Source organism: Genypterus blacodes, unplaced genomic scaffold, assembly GCF_046128005.1.
Source record: "Genypterus blacodes isolate CSIRO-AG114 ecotype Tasmania unplaced genomic scaffold, CSIRO-AGI_Gbla_v1 ptg000058l_1, whole genome shotgun sequence".
NCBI classification, from domain to species: Eukaryota; Metazoa; Chordata; class Actinopteri; order Ophidiiformes; family Ophidiidae; genus Genypterus; species Genypterus blacodes.
The window spans coordinates 4,789,172-4,810,079 of NW_027466870.1; the positions used below are offsets into that span (position 1 = coordinate 4,789,172).

At 42.2% G+C, this 20,908-nt stretch overlaps 1 protein-coding gene across 1 annotated transcript in view; it reads right to left on the minus strand.

Moving 5' to 3' along the window:
• pex5la (peroxisomal biogenesis factor 5-like a) overlaps window positions 1–20,908 on the minus strand; it is a 70,680-nt gene that overhangs the window by 15,908 nt on the left and 33,864 nt on the right. The window contains exons 2-9 of the mRNA XM_076153118.1: window positions 18,296–18,483; window positions 16,568–16,670; window positions 15,182–15,286; window positions 8,642–8,753; window positions 2,479–2,679; window positions 1,254–1,377; window positions 749–842; window positions 599–628 (exon numbers count right to left, since the gene is read on the minus strand). Coding sequence (XP_076009233.1) covers window positions 599–628; window positions 749–842; window positions 1,254–1,377; window positions 2,479–2,679; window positions 8,642–8,753; window positions 15,182–15,286; window positions 16,568–16,670; window positions 18,296–18,483 — 957 coding nt within the window. The remainder of the gene's footprint in view (window positions 1–598; window positions 629–748; window positions 843–1,253; window positions 1,378–2,478; window positions 2,680–8,641; window positions 8,754–15,181; window positions 15,287–16,567; window positions 16,671–18,295; window positions 18,484–20,908) is intronic.

Consider the following 20,908-nt stretch of genomic DNA (forward strand, 5'->3'; position numbering starts at 1 on the left):
TGCAAAGCACCGCTCTTTTCTTTGCATACCTTGCGTGTGCGTGTGTGTGTGTGTGCATGTGTGGTACCTGCCGTGTAGGAAACTAAAACCAGGCAGCAGTGAGACTACGACGGCGGCGAGCTACCAACTATGGATTCCTTGGGGCAAAACAAATTTAGTGTGTTTGTTTGCCAATAACTCCCCTCCACCTCAAACAGCTATCTTTAATCCCAAATCTATTATTTATCAGAGCGCTGAAAAGCGGGTGTGTGCTTAGCCTGCCTGGTTAGATCAACACTAATGGGCTCAGAGTAAGGCCGCTGAATTATTCATCGCCTATTAATCTAATTATGGCGTCTGGAAAGAAAACCCCTTACGCAGACCTACACAGAGACATGAACTGAGGAGGAAAGCACTTGACATTTGGACCTCGTAGCACCACAAAAGAGGAATCTCAAGGCCAACATGTTACAGAAGATCCCGATTTCCTACAAAGGTTCCTTTGGGTGTCAATACAAGTTTGGAGGTCAGATTGTCAGGAGATGCTGTGATGCTTTTTTCCCGGTGCAAATGTAGAAGTCTTTCAGGAGGAAATAAAAGGATGCATAGGGAGGCTTACATGTCTTCCACTAATATACTGTCTGTTGAGCTGCAACGGAAGAATTGTAGGTGTTAGGACAACAGGTTGCAAGTTGAATTCTTCCACAAAATGACTATGAAATGTTAACAGTGTGTGGAAGAGGATGAACGGTGAACGCTGAGCACTTACTTGAGACGCCAGCGCACACTCCGGCTCCGCTTTGGTGTTTGTATCCGTGGAGTTCTTGTTGGATGGCTCTAATTGCATTTTGCAGTCTATGGACCTGGCAGACAGAAAGGTGGGCTGAATGACACAGACACATCACACTCCTTCATTATATTTAAGACGCCTCAGACGCAGTTTTCTTTTCAGGGACAGAGTCCTCAGATGTCCCGTAATCTTGCCGCTAAGCTCCAAGGTTAACAAGGTTAGTCCCATTTTTGGATTTTTTTAAATGCTGCCATGAAAGGAGGAGACTGATGAAATATTTTGAGGAATGTCCTTTAAGTGTCCCTTTCATACTTTCTCCTGAGGCGGAATCATGAGGGACGGCTCCTAATAAACCCAGTAAAGTTTGAAATAAGTTTGAAAAGGTTCAGAGGTCGACTCCTTTCAGCTCTATGCACCTGTACACACACACACACACACACACACACACACACACACACACAGGACACCAGGTGAGGACACTTACCACAGAAATTCATTGGAGGAGTTTTTCGATGAGCGCCGTCTCTCCATCTTCCATTTCTTGCTGACATTTCTCTCAGGGTTGGGGTTCAACTCTTCCCATTTATCCAGCGGGGAACCAATCGTAACTGCAGACATCGAGACATAAATCACTTAAAGGAGATTTTACAAAACAACTTCAGTCCTTTCAAATCAAAAGCATCTCCACTCTTCATCACATGGAGCCCATCTGAAGCTCACATGATCCATGACCCAGAATCTGACAGCAAAGAAGCCCTGAGTGTTCTTCATGATGCAGTGTGACAGCGGCAATATCTCTGAATATTAATGAATAACTACTCATCTTTTACACAATAAATTAACAGCAGTGTGTAATATATGCAATCAGCAATTAGTAGGGAAGTAATTCCCCGCTAAGACAAACATTGAGCCCCAAACAGACAATTACACTCTGTGGGTGTACAAACAAAATGCCATCTGCTCACATTGGGAAAAAGGGACGAGGGGTTTTACTTGTAAACGTCACATTCATGAATTATTCACCTCATCTGTAATTTGACTCACTCAGCATAATTTGTTCTCAAAGACGACTTCAACCTTTCTTAAACTGGCACATAGTTCACTAAATGCAAGTAGGTTTCTTGTAACGGCTTTTAAATGAATGCCTTTTCTTTACAGTTTTAATTGTCTTTATGTTTATTTTCCTTCTCTGGGAACATATGGGGTCGCTTCCCCAAGGGGATGATGGGAAATGGAGTTGCGGTAACCGGTGGGGCCATTTACAGCTCCACAGCAGCTATACTGGAATGACAGGAATGTTAAAAGATAGTTTACCAAAGTTTACACGTACAAAGTAACTATGTACATTTACTCAATACTAACATTAAGTAAAGTTTTGAGTTACTGTGACGTGTAATTTGCTAGATTACTTTCATTCTGCTTGCTCTTTACTCACTGTAGAGTAAACGCTCAATCAAAACTTTGGGCCCTTTGCCTGAGTGGTTCTTTAACGTTTCCTTAACACTCTGACAGGGAGCATTCATCAATGTTGCATCTCTTCTGCGCGTGCTGTTCCTCCCCTCACACTGTCTGCAGGTCCTGCTGTTTTTGTGGTCAAATAATTGAGTGGCAATTATCCTCGCCTCCACAAGTGTCACCACAACGAATTTACTGACATTTACTGCACTGTAGGGGTTCAATATCGTGGCTCTGCGGAAGATCCATCGTACCAGAGTCTAATGAGGCCCGCTCGGGTGTGCGGGAGCTGGGGCCCGTTTGCTCCACCTCCACCTGGATCAGCTCCGTCTCATCGGTCTTCTTCCGGTGAGCGTTGCTCTTGTGTCCGTCTCCCCGAGGACTCTTCCTCTCTTTGCTGCTCTTCCTCTCGCCAGGTTCACTGAGATCCAGCAGGTCCAGTGTTGAAGACAGAACTATGAGGTAGAGGAAGAGGAATGGAATTACAGTCGGAAACAATTTTTTTCGACCATATTTGGCCTTATATAAATGTAAATACCTCTGATTAGTTCGTTTTTGAAGTTTCATTCTGTTCAGTTTAAGTTATTCATCCGTCGCGCTCAGACACGTTTACTTTTTCTTTTGATTAAGACAAAATGGCAGGTTTCACTTTGTCTTCTGACTCCTGCTGAGATTTTGATCTACACATTTTCTGACACAGTCAGTTGAGCTGTCAGGAGCACTTAAGCTGTCATCCTGTTGACATCCCAAAAATTTGCCGCTGCTCTTTTCAGCCGATCTAAATATACTTCGGAGCCACACACACACACACACACACACACACACACACACACAAACAAACACACACACACACACAGTTAAGGAGGCGGTTCTGGAGCTTTGGTCAGCTGGTAATTCAGTCTCCGGCTTGGAGCGCCTCGGAAATTGCCATTCCTGTTTCAATAAAACTTGAGGAAGAGGATGTTGTATTTGAATAACTGTTGTGAGAACTGAATGACCTCAGCAGATTGCATTTTCTTTCCCAGGAGGCTTTTGTGCTCTTCTTTCATATAACAGCTGAATATGTCTTTTCACTTCATTCCCCCTCTTCTCCATAGTGGCTGTTTGGTGTGGGGCTGTGGTTTTTGTATTGAGTCGTCATTTTTGTGTTGACGGCTGTGTGGCCTTCAAATCCATCAACAGTCTAGGAATCACTTCAACAACTCAAATGGAGAATAGTGAAAAGGTTAACAGCCTTTGGGGAGTTTTCCCTTCTGCCCGTGAATTTAACAGGGATTTTGTGAAAATTTGTGAAAAGTGTTTTTTTTCCTTCTGGCTTGTCTGTGTTTTTTATGCACAGGTAAGACTGCATCACATCTCCTGAATCTGTACATTATACACAGAATAGCTGAGAGAATAAACCAAGATCAAGTGTATCAGTGAGGTGTTGGGCCACGGCGAGCTGCCAGAACACACTGACGGTGTAGATCTTACAAATCTCTGGATCTGTAATGAAGGAGATACTACAGGCTGAAATTCTGAATGATAGTCTTACTTTGCTATTTTGATGATGGTGGCAGAGAGCCTGTAATCTCCTGTAATTGTTCAATTGCCTTAGGATCTTGAACTACTATTGGAAAATGGGGAAAATCAAATACGGGGAACATGGGGAAAACTAAAATCCACCCAAACTGAGCGGCTGAGCGAAACGAGAGATGACACAAAACTGATGACAAGAAAGATGGGAAGACTCGAGCGAACGGAACACAAAGCAACGACAAACAAAAGGGCAAAAGGCTGAATTACAATACAAAAAGGAGCACAGAGGAACACAAAGACACACAACCACAGTAAGAGAAGCAGGACAAACCGAGATGAAGACGAGAAGTGAGGACAAGACGCAGACTAAATACTCACGAGACAGATGACGATGGGGAACAGGTGAGGTCAAACACACAGGTGAAAACAATCAGGTAACACAAGACAGGAAACAAGGGCAGGAAGTAAAGCAACGGAAACAACAGGGAAATAAAACTACAAAATAAAACAGGAAATGAACATAAGACACCAAAACACAGGATCATAAGAATATTGAAAATGTTCACAAATTTTCAAACTCCTCAAGCCATTCAGAGACCCTGCTGAAAGACAGAACGCCCACCAACCACTTCACACTGATTTACAGTGACCTCTCCCTCTGAAGTGACCCAAATCATGTCAGCACAGTTCCCCCTCATTCAGGTATTTACGGTTCAAACTTGGTAAGAAGATGGCGGATGACTCATCTGACCAAATGACCTTTTCCCACAGCTTCTATATTGTACACGACTGGAGCACTGCTAGTTGGAATGGAATCAGACCTTGTGTGCAGACATGATAGAGGTAAAAGAGACCAAACCAATGAGCTGAAAAGGATCCACAAAAAGCGTTTTCCCTCCAAATTATGTTTTTCCCTTTAATTGTGGGACTTTGTTGAAGTAGCTTAAGTGAAAAGTTCATAAAGTCATCCTTTATTAATGGATTTGTTCTTCAAGATGGCCCACAAAGTTTCCCTTCTCATTTCTGAGGACTCTTACTGTGTCTTTTTTGTAAAGTGTGCTCCAAACCTCACTCTCATGAGTGCATAATTGGTATGCTGCTGTTTCATGACAACCAGCTGAGAGCATTTGCTGAATCTGTGTGTAATTAGGCAGTATGCTTGACTTCCATGACTCGTGCTCTTTAAATGACAAGTACAATTACAAATCAAAGCAGACACGCTCACTGGGAAGGTTTCCTGAAGAGTTTGTGGCATTAAAACTCAGACAAGCTGCTGGAGAAAAGGCGGTGATGTTAAAAAGGTTTTGGCACCCTTGGGACTACTTGAAATGATGAGAGTAGGGAGACAAGTGCACAGAAAACGAAAGTCTGCTGGATTCCTTCATCAGCTGGATGTTTAATGTCTAATCCAGAGGCTTGTTTGGTGTCTTCCTGTTTCTCTTGGGAGCTGAGGTGGCTGAGTTACTGATAGTGAGCTGATCAATGTGATCAATGAGCCTTCTAAGATGCAATCAGGGGTTTTGATTTACTGTATTTGCAATAAATCAATACACTTAAGCATAGAATGACAGAAGACTGGGATTCAGGTATCATATGGAAATCAAAAGGAATCGTTTCAAGAGTTCAGAGGTCAGACCCGTCATGCTTTCACAGCATCATGTGAGAGCGGAGTGATGAGGGAAGAAATTGAGATTCTTGAGAGAGGGTGCAGACAGCAGATGAAGATGAGACGCTCCTCTAGAATAAATTAGTTTTTGTGTAACAGAAAGCGAGTGGAAGGACACGGCGCTGCTCAAGAGTTCAGAATGAAGAAGTGTTTGATAGCGGACCTCCCTGGAACAATTCACAGATAAGTGATGTAATGAAACCAGACCACAAGGTTATCTAAAGCTCCATCTGTTTCCATTTCCTTCCCTGCTTTCTGTACATTGTTATATTATACAACTTGCCGTGGATAAACAACATAAAGATAAACAACAAACTGGTTATGACAGCGCCACCATCAGGCTAAACAGAAAGAAAACCCAATTGATGTTGGAGGTTGTGACCTGCCAGCTTTGATCGAGATCAGATCACAACTCTTCATGTTATCACCATCAGCTTTGATTAGCTGATAGCGCCGCAAACGTTGCCTGTTCATCACAGCCTTTACTTCCATGTTAAGCCATTGATTCTAATCCAATTATAAAGAAAGAAAGAAATAAACACTATAACCAGCTGGCACAAGTCTACATTGGCACACTCCAAACAGATCTGTGATATATTTGTAGCTTGATTTATGAAGCATATGCAGTAAATGTTAATGTAAATAATGTAAATCCAAATCTAATGTAATGTAAATCTTATGAAATCATAGGAAACTGGAGTGACAGTCAGACTCGTCCCTTTGTGTAGTCAATAGGCTGACGGATGAACACACACTGCTGTCCACCAAACCAAGGTTATGTCCTTAAAATGTCTTCTTTGATTGCTTTTAAATGGCACATACCTTAAGAATATTGGGCACAGGACGGGTCGCACAAAAGGTGAGAGTTTTGTGCGAATGAAAATTGATTTTTCCCTCGTCAGCCTTCAGAGAGCCGCAGATCAGCAGATGGAAATCTCGTCGGGGCTTAAATTAATGAACACACTGGGGTTCGTTCGGACGCGGACCTGTCTTCATCGGAATCAGATATGTCGTTAAGTTTCTTGCTTGCACCCTTGTGGCTTAATCTGTGTTATACGAGTGCGACACTGGCTCCTTTGTAAGACACAAGCTGATTTGTTTGTGTGTCCGACCCTGGACTGCATCACTTTCTATCAAATTAAAAACCCTGCCCTGTAAGATGCCAGACTGCTAGGTCCTGTGCTGTCTCATGTCTGTGTCTGTCCTGCCTGTTCCCGTCTCCTGTTCTGTTGTGGTGGGTTTATGGGATTATGTCATAAATGTGATCATGAATTTTGTGCACTTGGCCTTTTAATTCTCACCTGAACAATCTACTCTACGCTCTATGTACAGATTCTATACAGCATGTCTCAGAGGGCTTTAAGAGACAGAAGGTCTGCGGTCCTGCTGCAGTCATCAGTTTGTGGACAGCACAGCTTGACTCAAAAGAAAAGAACAGCTCAGCAATCAGCCCCTGGCATCTGTAAAACTTTTGTAATATCTACTTTGGTCTATATCAGACCATGTAGTTTTATTTCTCTGGGGATTTCTTCCTCCTCCGTGTGTTGAAGGCCTCTGTATATTGTATTTGACTCGGCGATGAGCTCTCTCTCAGCTTCATTGAGCTTCTTGGGCCTGGTGTTTCATCATTGACCTCAAACATCACGTTGGGCTCCTCGCTGCACTGCAGGTTAACAACACTCCCATCCATCATCTTTTTCTACGCCATTTGTCTTGTGCAGGGTCACGGGAGACAATCCCACTTCCCTGTTCATTTGGTGAGGGCCAGAGTAGAGACACAGTACATCCTGGGCTCCGTCTCATTTGGTGCCCTCTCAGCCTTGGAGGGGGGGGGCAATTCAAGACCGCCGATGTCATACATGCTTGACTAGACTGTCCCATTTACAAGGATCAGACAGAGACATACAGAAAACACGGTTCTTCTAATATTTGCATGCATTTATTTATCTATGATACAACTAATATGATTTACATTACATTACATTACATTACGATCATTTGGCAGACGCTTTTATCCAAAGCGACTTACATTACATTATATTACCACCCTTCGCAGAGGGGGGAGCAATTGAGGGTTCGGTGCCTTGCTCAGGGGCACCTCGGCAGGGACTCGAACCGGCAACCCCCCGGTTCTTAAGCGGAAGCTCTACCCACTCGACTACTGCCTCCCGATTTAAACAAAGGATTATAATATTGATATCCATTGTAAAAGTTGTAAAGTTTAAATAGCTTGGGTATTTGGAGATTTATTGTTTGGTTTCGTTTACAAGTATAGAAAAGACCTTGTATAGATTTCAAGTTACATCACTAACTGAGGCTGATGTTGTAATGCTGTTTTTCTGAGTTTAAAAGCTGAATAATCCAATCTTTTAAGAATTAGAGTCTACTTTGGAAACTAAAAGCTTCAACATGATGACAAAAAGTGCAAGAGAGGGACAAAGAGCAGACGATGTGACATAAATCCTGAAGTAGTAGTAGTGGAGAAGTAAAACCTTTGTAATAACGATGAATAAGCCAACATAGGCACAAACAGAACCAATTAAATCGTGCAGATGTGACTTACAGCTCCTCTCGTGCTGCTAAAGTGGTTCTTTGCTGTAACTGTTTCCTCTGAGGAGTTTGTGAAGCATAAAGAGAAGCATTCATTCTCTGCTGATTTTGTTATACTTCTCCAAATGTCCCACTCGACGGAGGAAAGTAGACTCAGCAAGTACAGCTGCTCTCTGCCGGTGAGGGGGCAGTTAGTCATCAGTTTGGAGAAGAAGTAAATGATGCTGGGCGGCAAAATCATCTTTTTTAATTTACTACAGCCTCGCCGAAGCCGACATGCAGAGAGGAGAGACCGACGACGGGTGATAAACGCAGCGTCAGGAGGTTTTATGAAGGATCTCCACAGACCTAAATCATCTAGAACCAATTATGCAACAACTATAACTACCTGAATTAAATGGAGATCTAATTTGACTTCTAAATGTTTCTCAAGACGACTTTTCCGCAGTAAAGCAGTCTGATGAAGTCTGAGCTACAATCCTGATTAGGCAGCCTCACACACAGAGATCAAGTTATAGATTGTTGCTTTGTCGTTTATTTAATCTATGTGCTACAGACTTCTGTTAAGAGATAATAAACATTGTCTAAAACTCCTTAAGAGTCATTCAGGATCCTTAAATTACATGTCATGTGGGAACATTATCCACAACAGGGGATGGTGTGTGTAGTAGTGTGTTTCATACCCGCAGTGTTGGAGGTCACTGGGCGAGAGACTCCATCACACTTGGTTTCGCAGAGGAAGTCGTCGATGGACGGGCTCAGAAGCGGGCGACTCTCTTGTTGTTCACTCACCAGCTGTAAGAACAAGCAGAGGAGACGACTCAGCCCTCATTCATCACGGCTCTGTGACCCTCTGTTATCAAAACAACCAGCCTGCTTCTGAATGTTAACAGGAAGTGAAGGCCAGACGGCTGACCCTGATTCCAGAGACGCCGCTGTCCTTAAAGTGACACAGAACCACCGCATTACAAATGACTTTAAAACACTTCTGGACTTTATGAAAACAGCACAAACACTTAAACGTGTCATTCTGTTGATTGTTCTCAGGGTTTCTATAGTTTGCAATTAGGTTAACTTCATATTTTGAGTGTTTTTATGACAAATTCATTCTAATCATGTATCAGAGCACTTTAGACTGACTATTCCATAATCTAATGAAATGCATTACTAACAACGAAAACAATGTCTGTCAATGGTGAAAAACAAATATAATTAGTTTCTCAAAACTACACAACACAAATTTAAAAAAAGTACAAACTTTGATTTAAGCCTGTTCATCTTTAGAATCGGGCAATGAAGCTTTCCAAAATAAATTGAAAGTAATCCCTGTAACTGCAGCAGAGTACAAAGGCTGAGGTGATTTAAGGGATTCATCAAGTAAATTGGCTTATAAATCATGTTTTAGTATCAAATACAGTTGAAGTCATGATCCAGATTTCACACCACTAAAACTGACCATCAGAGTGAAACAGGTCTTAATCTAATGAGCAGCTTATCTGATATTCAAATGAAGAAATACCATTTTAATGAGTTCTAACCCAACACCAGTGACAGGTGAGTGGATGCTTCCTTCTGTTGTTGAGATAACTGTCCTCTGTGAAACACACTGCTGCACACATCTTCTGTTTGTGAGCAGCCACGGCTCTCTGGCACTGACGGAGGATCTGTGTCCTGGTTACCAGACGAGCTGGGCTGAAGATGACACCATTAGTGCTTATCTGACTTTCCAAAACCATGCAAGTGTTAATCACCTCACTCGTCATGCACTAATCTGTAGGCTTTTCCAGCACAGCTGTTGCACGCCGCACCTCCATTTCATTACAGGCTGAAACCTGCACTGCAGCTGCAGCTCGCGTCCATTTGCAGACTAATGCTTCACATTTTGGAGGCTGTTTCAGGAAAGGCGAACACACGGAGCACTGATGTCAGCTTGCATAGCGTGTGTATAATGCTGGCACTGAGGAAACATGACATTTGCTGCTGTTGCTCTCTGGGCCTTACTCGCAAGCAGAATTTTAATGAAGGTGCTTAAAGTTTAATTACCAAGTGCCGAAAAAGCACTGTTCACAAATGGGCCATGTGTCCAATATGCTGAATTTACTTAAATATGCTAAAAGAGCATTTCTATACTGTGTGTGCCCTTAGAATAACAAATGTCATCCTGTGCACCCCCTTGTTTAGGCTGTGTTGCTCGATTAGACGAGATCATAAGAACAAAGTCTTCATGCAGAATTGTAAAATAAGAAAAATAAGAAGTTTGCACGATTTGATTAACAGAAACTTTCCTTCGCTTGTCAGTTTGTATCCAGGCTCAACACAGACACGAGCCAAATAATGAAATGGAAGCGGGTCTTGTAGAAAAAGGTGCCTCAGAGTAACTTTAATGCTTTAATGCTGCCTTAGGAAAGAAGTTAACTTTTACAGCAGCAGAGAGAAAACCTTTGAGGTAGCGAAAGGAAATCCAGAGGAGGGTCTTTACTTTGACGGAGTGTTTGTGCTGACTCAGCGCAGGTAATTAGAGTTGGTGAGGGTTTGTGCTCAGACGGTGTCAGAGTAAAGCTTTAGCTCAGTGCGTGGAGCAGCCTAAAGTCATCCTGCTGCTTTCCACTCCATAAATTTGACCCAATTTGGGGCTTCAGCAGTGAATCATCAAGACGAGGACACACAGAGGAGATTTGCTGCTCAAGGTCAAATCTATAGAGTGATCTGATCTACAGTGTGTGCTTGGTGAGGGAAGGTTTTAGGGCTGAGCCGGCACGGACTCTAACTATTGTTGGTGTTATGAAAGAAGCCAACGCCTCACTTCATCTCAGCCTCTGAACTTCATAAAAGCTCGATAACAGCCTGGCCTTTAAGGGAAGAAATAAATCATCTCCCATAGCTTCAGAGTCTCAGCTGCCTTAATTGGACGATTTTCCCCGTATTTAACTGGAACACCAATTAATTAAAATGCCACCAAAAACATAAATGGGAATTATGAAGCTGACAGACTCGCTTCCAAGGAGAGGAGAGAAACCGCATCAAACCACTTTGCCCTAAGAGTGTGTGTGTGTGTGTGTGTGTGTGTGTGTGTGTGTGTGTGTGGGCGGGTGGCGGCGCAGGGCTGGTTCCCTATGCATGTTTAGTCCATTTATATGTAGATACTTTGCATTGAGCAGTAAAAGTGATTTATGGGTGCCGACTGAATCCTCCCTGCAGAGTCCTGCTTCTTGATGGAGTGACAGACGGACTTCTGCAAAGGTCAGCGCCACATTTAAACCCACTGACACCAGCGCAGGACCGTTATCTGTCATTACCTTCAAAAAGAGAAATTTAACTTGTTCATAGTTTTAAGGTCACATTTACATTTTACAAGTTTGGAGAGAATGGTGAGATATGTGGATGAGAGCTGTGCTGAGTCAGGGTCACTGCTACTATTGGTATATTCTTGGAAAACACCACAGAGTGTTTGGGTAGGTGTGAGGGCTCCAGCTCAACTCACTCACTGAGGATGAGAGAAACAGGAACTCTGCTGTGTCTCGTAGTGACACGGGTTCTTGAGTTATGACCGTCAGTTGAATGAGTAAAGAAATGAATGAAGGAATGAATAAGAAGGAAACATAAGGAATGAAAGTGAATGCATGAAAAATTTGAAAGAGAAGGATGAAAGAAGGAAATAAAAGGAAAGATAGGGGAAGATGGAAGGAAAGATGGCATAAGAAGAGGAAGAAAAAGAAAAGAAGGCGGGAAAGTAGGAGGATGAGGACAAAAAGATGCAAAGCTGGAAAGACAGAAGGATGGAAAAAGATGAAATAAAGAAGAAATGAATGAAAGAGGGTGAAGGTGAAAACTAGATTTCAGATTGGTTGTGAGGTTTTGAGGGATTTTTCGATTTGGGGAATTTTCCAGCTGTTGGATGAGTGTGAAAAGTAAAAAAGTGCCATGACCACATTTGTAGCATCACTTATGTAGACGTCTTATTTCACTTTCAGGCGAAAAACACTCAAAGTATTTCTAATTCTAATTCTAATTTTGATGTATTAATAGAAAATTCTTGAAGGCAAATATCCAATTAATTTTTCTAAATGCGCAAACAGGCCTTGTGTGCTTGCTTGAGGTGAATCACTCTTAGTCTGATAATGACGTCTTTGAAAATGAGAGCGACACCTCCTTCTCTGCATTTTCCTTTACCAGCATTTCAAATATTGGCTTGAATTTGATCAAAATACGATGGAAGCGTCTTTAGCGACAAAGCTGTCAGTCCGTTTTGTGTTTCCAGCCTCTTTCGTGATGACAAACGCACTCGGCAGTGAGAATCAAGGTCGAGTCGTAAATCCCCGATGCAGGGACCTTGTGCCACGCACGGCAAACAGCTCATGAATGATTCCTGGGCATTCTTCACACCGCGTCCTGTCATTGCCATGGGGACCAATCTTTTAATAATGATCTTGGCTTTGTGACGATGACATCTATGCTTTTGTTCCTCCCCTTAATCATCCAGGAAATGGGGCCAGAAGCTCTTCCACAATTATCTCTGTCATGCACTTTGGTTGCAGGTAGCATGCGAACACCAATTATAGGTTCCATCTTAACCCTGGAGAGCAGATTTCTGAGCTGCTTCTCCATTATTCTCTCTACAGGGAGAGAGGTGAAGAAGAGTTAGGTTTCCCTCCTCGTCAACTCTTCGCTCTTGTATTTACACAAAGCACATAGGCATTTTGTTAACAAATGGTTTAGGCATAATCCCGAAAATTATGTAATGGAAAACCTCAACTAATTGCGCCACCTGGGCTCGATTCCAGGGGATCTCTCTGATGTTATTGTCAGGGGATCAGTGTACCAGTTAAACCTGTCAGAGCCTGGAAGGCAGAGAGGTGTGTGTGTGTGGTGGGGAAGACGGATACGTGATCAGATACTTTGTGTTAGAGAAATCCTTCCATCTCAGGTTTTATCTTCCAAACTACATTATATTTGATATCGTTTTCTTATTTCAACTCAGCAAATCCTCTGAATGTTTCTGAATCGTGACATTGCAGCAGCTTGTTTACTCATTCCGGTGATGTGTTATTGCAGATGGCAGTGAACTGTTCCACACACCATCCCGCGGGTCTGAATACTAGAGTTCATTTAGCCGAGTTCTTCTGAGTCATCATAATGGCTTCAATGCCCTCCGGCTGCAAACAAGGAGAAGAAACCATGAGATGTAGCTCTAATTAAACTTACAAACGTTCTGAACTAGTTTAAGTTGGGTTTTTTTTTAAGGTGAAATCCTAATAGCGCACAATTTTACAAATGAAACGCAGCAGAATTACTCAGCTGCACTTGGCTCTCATGGGGTTTTTAGTTTCAGGTTGGTTGTGTTGTTATTAAAAATGCAAACTGTGCGAACCTCTCTCATGGATTCACATTGAGCTTTCTCACAACAGTCACGTTTCAGTCGAGTTCAGCTCCAGCAGACCTCATGCAAACACAACCTGCATCTGAAAGCATCTCAATTCTTCTCTGTCCTGCCTCAGATTGGCTCATTCACTGAATATTGTTGCTAGATTGATCTGTTTAGTGATTCATGGCTCCTCCTGCATAAGAAATAACAAGGAGGCAGGAAAACGCATTGATTATTACCTTTCTGAGTTATGCAGGTGGAGATAAGGTATATGATACAACATCTACTCATTATGACTAACCTGTAGCCAGAATGGCCCATTACTCCATTATACCCACTGCAATTTCCATCCTGCATGTATGTAGCGAGGTTGTTATAGAAACAAAATGAGGCGGCGTTGTGACGTTTACTACCATGGGTAGGCATGGCAACGATTCTTAGATTTTTAAACCATCCAGAAAGCCAGGTTGCCTAATTATTTAAGCTGTGTGCAACATTTCAAAAAAGGGACAGACACATTAACTGCTGGGTAAAGTGACTCAACGTGTAACCTTCCTGGTTGCCACTTTTTCTGTGAGAGATTCGACAACAAGCGGGCGGCACAGAAGTCTGGAACCAATAGGACTTAGGGTTAGGAGTTAGGGTTATAGTTATGTGTAGGGGTGAGATTATGTAGCCTGAATTTACGACAATACGGCAATATTTGTGCAAAAGAAGTCGCCACTTCAATGTCAATATCATCATTGTTGCCGAAATGAAGCCTGCCAATGTGCAGCACTCCCATGCAGGGATGTGTAGTTAATGTCAATTACAGTGACGTATGCGCTCAGGGCTTCTTGCACACATCCAGCAGACGTCTACTGTTCTTTGCCGTTGTGTTATACTGACTGGATACAGAGAAGTTAGACGTGTGTGCTGTATATAGAAGCGTCACAAAGTTTGTCTTTATCCAGTTTGTTATAAAAGTGAGTTGATGAGTCATCTCTGTTTTCTGAAGGATGTCATTATTAGTATGAGCAGCTGGTACGATGTTATAGATGTTATAAACAAGTCATTTCTATCTAATTTCTAAAACAGAACAGAAATTATTTTTGAATTTTTCAAATGTACTTGTTAGTGCAAACTGAAATATGGAGACATAATGAAGTCTCTGGAGAGTGATCGGAGCCATATCTCAATTATACATGAAAATTGACATAATAGGATATCAAACAGTATAAAGCTTGGGTATAAAACAGCAAGACACACACACACGCACAGATTACGAAAGCAATCACACAGAGCAGAGGAAACTTAAATTGGCAGCTGCTGCACCGATTCCATCCAGATAACACTTAAACAGCGAAAAAGCTCAGCTGTGGCTTTGGTATTTTGCAGCAGCATTAAGTAAACAAAGAGCTCACTCAATCAAGCTCAGTGCCATGCTGCGTGGTATAGCATCTTCCAAATGCATACATACTCTGTGCTCAGGATTAGCTGCTTATGTGGTGTAAAAGGTTCATAAGGACCTTATGATCAGTGATTCATCCATCCATCCATCCAGAGAAGAACTGGAAATGTGTCAATCTATAGATGCTGGTTTGGAAGATAAAGAGTCATATGGGTGACTGCAGCAATTCCAATCTGATGGGTAGAGGCTTTGGGTTGATGAATAGATGGATGATAAAAATTAAAAATTGAGTTTTATACCCCATAGAGCAGCTGGAAATGAAATGATTGTTGCTTTCTAAATTCAACAGTCATAAGACACAGGACACACTGCTACAGTTGCAGGAGGAGACTCTACTTAGAGGCAGGGAAGGAGGGAGGGGAGAGGGGTGAGGGGAGGGGGGGGGGGGGGGTCTGCAATGGTTCTGCCCACCTTGGTAGTCACTGTGAGGAGGGGCTTCCCTTCTGATGACGCCTTACTTGGTATCTCCTTCAGGACCATGGCAACAGTCTTATCTGCAGCCCTAGAGTCTTTCCCCTACAACAAGTGAAATCAACAACGACTTGAGTCAGGACATTTGGACAACTCAGTGCTTTGCCCCGTCCAGGGCTGCTAACATAAACCACTTTACCTTATGATGATGACACTATGGACACACACTACATGGACTGTCTACGGTCACAACAGATCCACTGAAGACATTTTCCACAAGACTATGACGATGGAAGGAAGTCACTGTACAACGTAGACGGATGACTTTAGACGATGAAGACAATATTCATCCACAGCAGAAATGTATCACTCTATACGTTAGGACAACATCACATTGTGAACAGCTCATTACAGAAACACTGAGATTAAGCTCATCGCTGCAAAGTATTCATGATCATTGTGCGAGTCTGCTACGATCTGATAGTTCAGTGGGTTTGAGAAAGAGGACATGTGTGGTGTGTACAGTAGTGAGTGTTGAATCTGTACAGCCACGCCATCAGATCTGTCACAATGTGTATTTCTATGTGAAAATCTTAAAAACTCGATTAATCCATGGTTTCACATCCATCACAAATCAATTCCCTACTGAAGAATGCAAGAAACCATGATGACAGATTTGTTCTACTAACGGTAACATTGCAGCAGCACTACAGTGAATGACATAGTTACCAATTATTTATAAAATAGATCTATTTTTTAAATTGCTATAAATTAATCAGTTTGTCATAAAAGAAATATAAAATATTCAAAGCTGATGATTATTTCCTTTGTAATTGAATTTTTTCCTCTTAGAATTAATGGGCACTTGCACAGGAGGTTCCCTCAGTGGAGCCTATAGGAGGTTATTAACGTCCTGCCAGCTTTAATCTGACGCAAAAGGATTACAAGAATGTTGTATATTACAATATTAAGTCCTCAACGTTCACGATGGAAACCAGGCAAGGGCCAAGCCGTGTTGTTAAAAATCTGCTATCACCAAGTTCTGTTTGTAAGAAGTAATAAAGGAGTTGAAGTAAAGTAAGTAGTGTTCCTTTACCTTAGTACAACAGTTTGGATTACTTTAATCTGATCATAATGAACCTCTACCTCCATCAAACAAAAACTTCCTCTTCCTAAGAAAGACACACACACACACACACACACACACACACACACACACACACACACACACACACACACACAGCCTGCTCCTCCTCATCACACGCAGACACTTTAGGGGAAGAAGACTGCAGAGCTGATAACTGCCAAGGCCACTGAGCATCAGAGTTTCAGCTGATTACATAAGAGGTCAAAGTGATTTCACCAGCCTATTGTTGTCCTTTTTACCCTGCTATAGGCTGGAGACGCTGCAGAGAACCACTGACTTCTACACATCATGTCCTCCACATGGCCCTCGCTGATTGCAGACATATTGAGAACATAGTCCACACTGTCCACAAAGTAACATTGTGACTAGAGATTAAAGACAATCAAGTGAACTGGCCTGAACATTTCATTTTTCCAGTCGTCACCTAAATGAATGAAGTATCTGTAACACTGATGTCCTCCGATGACCACAATGTGCATGTGTGTTGCCTGAGAGGAACCAAATGCAAATGTTGTATCGTTTTACCATCTTGGCAAGCCGGCTGTGTTGTCCTGTGCCAACATTTGCTAAACTGGTGTCTACTCTTCAGCTGTTTTGGCAGCAAACTGTACAGCTGTGGAGAATCTTAACACCCTTCTTAGTTATAAAAGTTTGTTTTAATCAACAGCACACAACTGCCTCAAACTTTGACAGTCAGTATAATTCTGCATGTGCACTTGGCTTTGTTGCAATAAGAAGAAGAGCAGCTTTCATCATCTCAGGGTGCAAAGACTGCCAAAGGGAAAATAAGAAACAATATATAAAGCAAGGGGATTGATTTTCAAAGGAAAGCTGCTGCATGTTGAGTCATATATGTTTGTTTTTAGCACTGTTAAAAGAAGAATAACTCATTTCACTGTCCCCGACTTCTTTTCTGTAGCTAATCTACCTTAACTTTGTTTTGTATATTTTCCTGACACCTGCTTGCAGTGTGTGAGTACATTGACCGACGATCCAGTCACTGTGCCTTTGCTTTATCAGAAAACTAAATAAAAATCCACTGCAGCATCACGCAGCAATATAACCAATCCATAAAGTGTTATTGGTGGCGGTACAATTACATTCCAATTCCCCGACCATCACTTCTTGTTCATTACTCCAAACTAATGGAGATACTTGACAGCCGATGTTTTGTCCGGATCAAAAAGCTTTATCATGTTAACTACCTGAGGACTGATGAAATGGATTTGAAGGATTTGTTTTTTAAAAGCTTTCACTTGGACATATTTTGGGGAATCATCTTTGACTTTCTGTGAAAAAATAAAATAATAGGAAGAAAATCTTTCTATAAAAGCCTCTATTAATGAATGCAATGACCTGGAAATATTTGCTGGTGGGTGAAAGAGCCTGCACAGGTTTACCCGGAGTTAATGGATGTTGACCGCAGAGACTCTCCCATTGGCTGTTGGTGTATTTTTCTCCCTTCTGCTTTAAAATGCTTATTTGTTTTCAATATCCCTGCACCAGACAAGCACTGGAAATAACGAGCATATATGCTATTGATGGTCCAATATTCAGTTCACCACCCTGAGAAGAATCTGGCTCATTAGTGGTATAGGTATATGCTCTACATTCAAACTGTCCAAAGTTTGGTACTTTCTGTATTCTACTGCTGGATAGAGAGCTAAAGCTTGCAAATATGTACTAGGATATACAGATCTCTAAGTAAATATGCAGCAATAAAGGTAAACAAATGATGAAAGAGACTAGATTGTTCGTCCACACGAAATGATCCGATCCAAAACTAAATCTTCCCAAAACTGCCCAATTTCCTTTGTAAACATATTTACAAAGGAAATTACCCAGGATAGATGTGTCTCGCTGCCCTCTTCTGTTGAGATCAATAGAGAATTCTATAGCAAAGTAGCCTTTGTTATTAGTAATAATGCACCGCGACGTTTGATGCATCTGTCTGGCCGACCTCTCACCTCTCACCTCCTGATGCCCTCCTGGCTTCAAAGAGGAAACGCAGACCGTGGCTCAGATCTCTCTCTACAGGTGGACAATTCATCACAGTCAGCACGGGCACATATTGTATTTGCACCTGAGAGCTCTCTGTAGCAATTACAGGGTGTAGAAGAGTGGAAAGCGTTGAGTGAGCCCATGCAACTTGTTTCTGCAGATTAACACAAGATTAACACAAGGGAGCTCTCCATAATGAGGCAGATCCTTCTGATGGAGCAGAGCCTCAGCTGGGCTCAAAGCCCAGGCTGCCAAGAGGCGAGTCATTCCTGCCTGGAGACAAATGTTCTTTTGTGTGATCTGTCAATCACAATCTGGTTTCCTTGTGGTGATTCTGAAAATATGACCAAAGAGTTGTCAGTTCAGGCTACATAACTCCACTCATATCCATAAACATAACTATGAAATGAACTTTAAGCTTTTAGGATTCATAGGATTTCTTCACTGCATGGACTAAGATGGCTCAGCCAATCACAAAGTGGTATTCTGGGCCGCGCGTCATGAATTGAACTTACTCACCCCCAGCTCACCTAAAAAAAGAAAATCTGTCAGCCTGGAGGCCTAACATCCGTCACTGCCCAGCAAAGAGAATCTTAGTTTCCTGACTGTGTTTGTGCTTTTGGAGGCTCCTGTCCTTATCCTGCGTTGGAGGAACCTACGAGTCACCGTCTGTTCTGTGCACAGTCCATCAATGGAACTGATGAGAAAATGCAGTTTGGTGTGACAGCCAATCCATCCATCCATCCATCCATCCATCCCCAAACTTTAAATCCTCCCCAGCATATCTGTGGGTCTGCCCTGTGCTCTCCTCTCAGTTAAAACCGCACAGTCATACCTCCCAGGAGACGCATCCAGCAGACATAATGATTAGATGCCGCAAACCACTTCGGCTGACTCTTTTCAACGTGAAGGAGAGGTAGACAGTCTGAGCCTCCTCCTGATGGCTGAACTCCCTGAGGCCGAGTCCCAACACCCTGCAGGAAAAACTCATTTTGGCTGCTTGTATCTCGTTCTCTTTCTTTTGGTCGCTATCCAGAGCTCGTGACCACAGGTGAGGGTTGGCACAGAAGAACACCACTTGGCTTTTACCTATAACTACTTTTTAATTACTTTGGATCATTGTTTTTATTGCTGCTATTTAAACTGAAGAGAGAATCTATTAATGTGACGGCTTCTGCAAGTGATTATTGGCTTTATAGCTTCACAGGGATTGCCTCAAAATCAATGGGAGATGCTGGTAGAACTTGAACACATTACATCACTGAAACCAATGCGAGTTGAAGAATGTGTCGTACTTAAGCCTCACCATTCATCACTGAGCCCTGTTCTGTTAGATTGGACTTAGCAGGAGCCTGCAGTGTTGAGTTAGAAATCACCGATACCAATCATGTCCACACATCGAGCTTGGCCAGTCTCCAGGTGAGGGAAATTTATGTTCCATTACAAACACATTTCATCTACCCTAAGTCTAATATCCTGAGAATACATTGAGGAGCCCTTCATATTGCTGAAGTGGTTTTAATGGGTGTGTATATATTTTTAAGACTAAGTCCCTGCCAGGTTCATAAACACATCAGGGGCCTGGAAACGAGCTTCACGTAAAACATTTTAAAGACATTGTTACTCGTGGAAATAAATCAACCTCCAACTGTTTGTTTGTGGAGTAATGCTTCTTTGTGCAGCTTGTTATTTAATTGCAATCATTGGAAAATGCACCCATGCTGGGTTTGTATCCCATCTATATCACTCTCCTTTCCAGACTTCTTGCTTTCACCATTTCCTCCATCGGAAATTTTCAGCTCAGACCACTGAACTAATTAGAGAAACAGAAGGTTGCAGCCTGCATATAATGTCATCATGTTTGTAAATTATTCTCATTGTGATTGAATTAGAACTCAATCAAGCAAGATGGAGAAAACACTGACAATGGCTGAGTCAATATCTTCATTAATATACAGCAGTTTAACGTATCCGTTGTGTTTTGGAAATGTCAATGTGGTGACCTAGAAAAGATTTCATTTGTTTCATTTGTTTGCATCATCTAATGACATACAGCACTGGCATCAATGAGTAGAGAACCATAACCCAAACCCTAACACAATCACACAGCCCATGCATATTTAAGCTGCTTGTAACCACACATATTAAATCCAGGACCTTGATTCCAGTGATGGATGTGAAAACTTTACAGTAAACAACTTCTCCCCTGACATTGCCGGGGCAGCAGTGCTTAAACAGTGTTTTCCTGTCAAGTCTGAATGGATTTAAGCTCAGGTGATGTTTTAAAGCCCTCCATCAACAAAATAGGTTTCAGGTGGATTGCTGCAAGCTCCCCTGAGGCTGAATTTCTAAACCTATACACCATTTAACTGTGAACAAGACTTTCTTCTTTGCTTACTTGGGCGTCATATGAGTGAAGCTGGTCTGTAGCCAAATATGACTGACAGAACACAGAAATGATCCCAACAAAGCTCAGGAAAGTGTCTAGTTGTAGCTTTGGTTGTTTTTACTCTCAGCATTGTGATTTACGACAGCAATTAGTGAAACAAGTGAACACAGACTAACCTTTTACTTCCTTA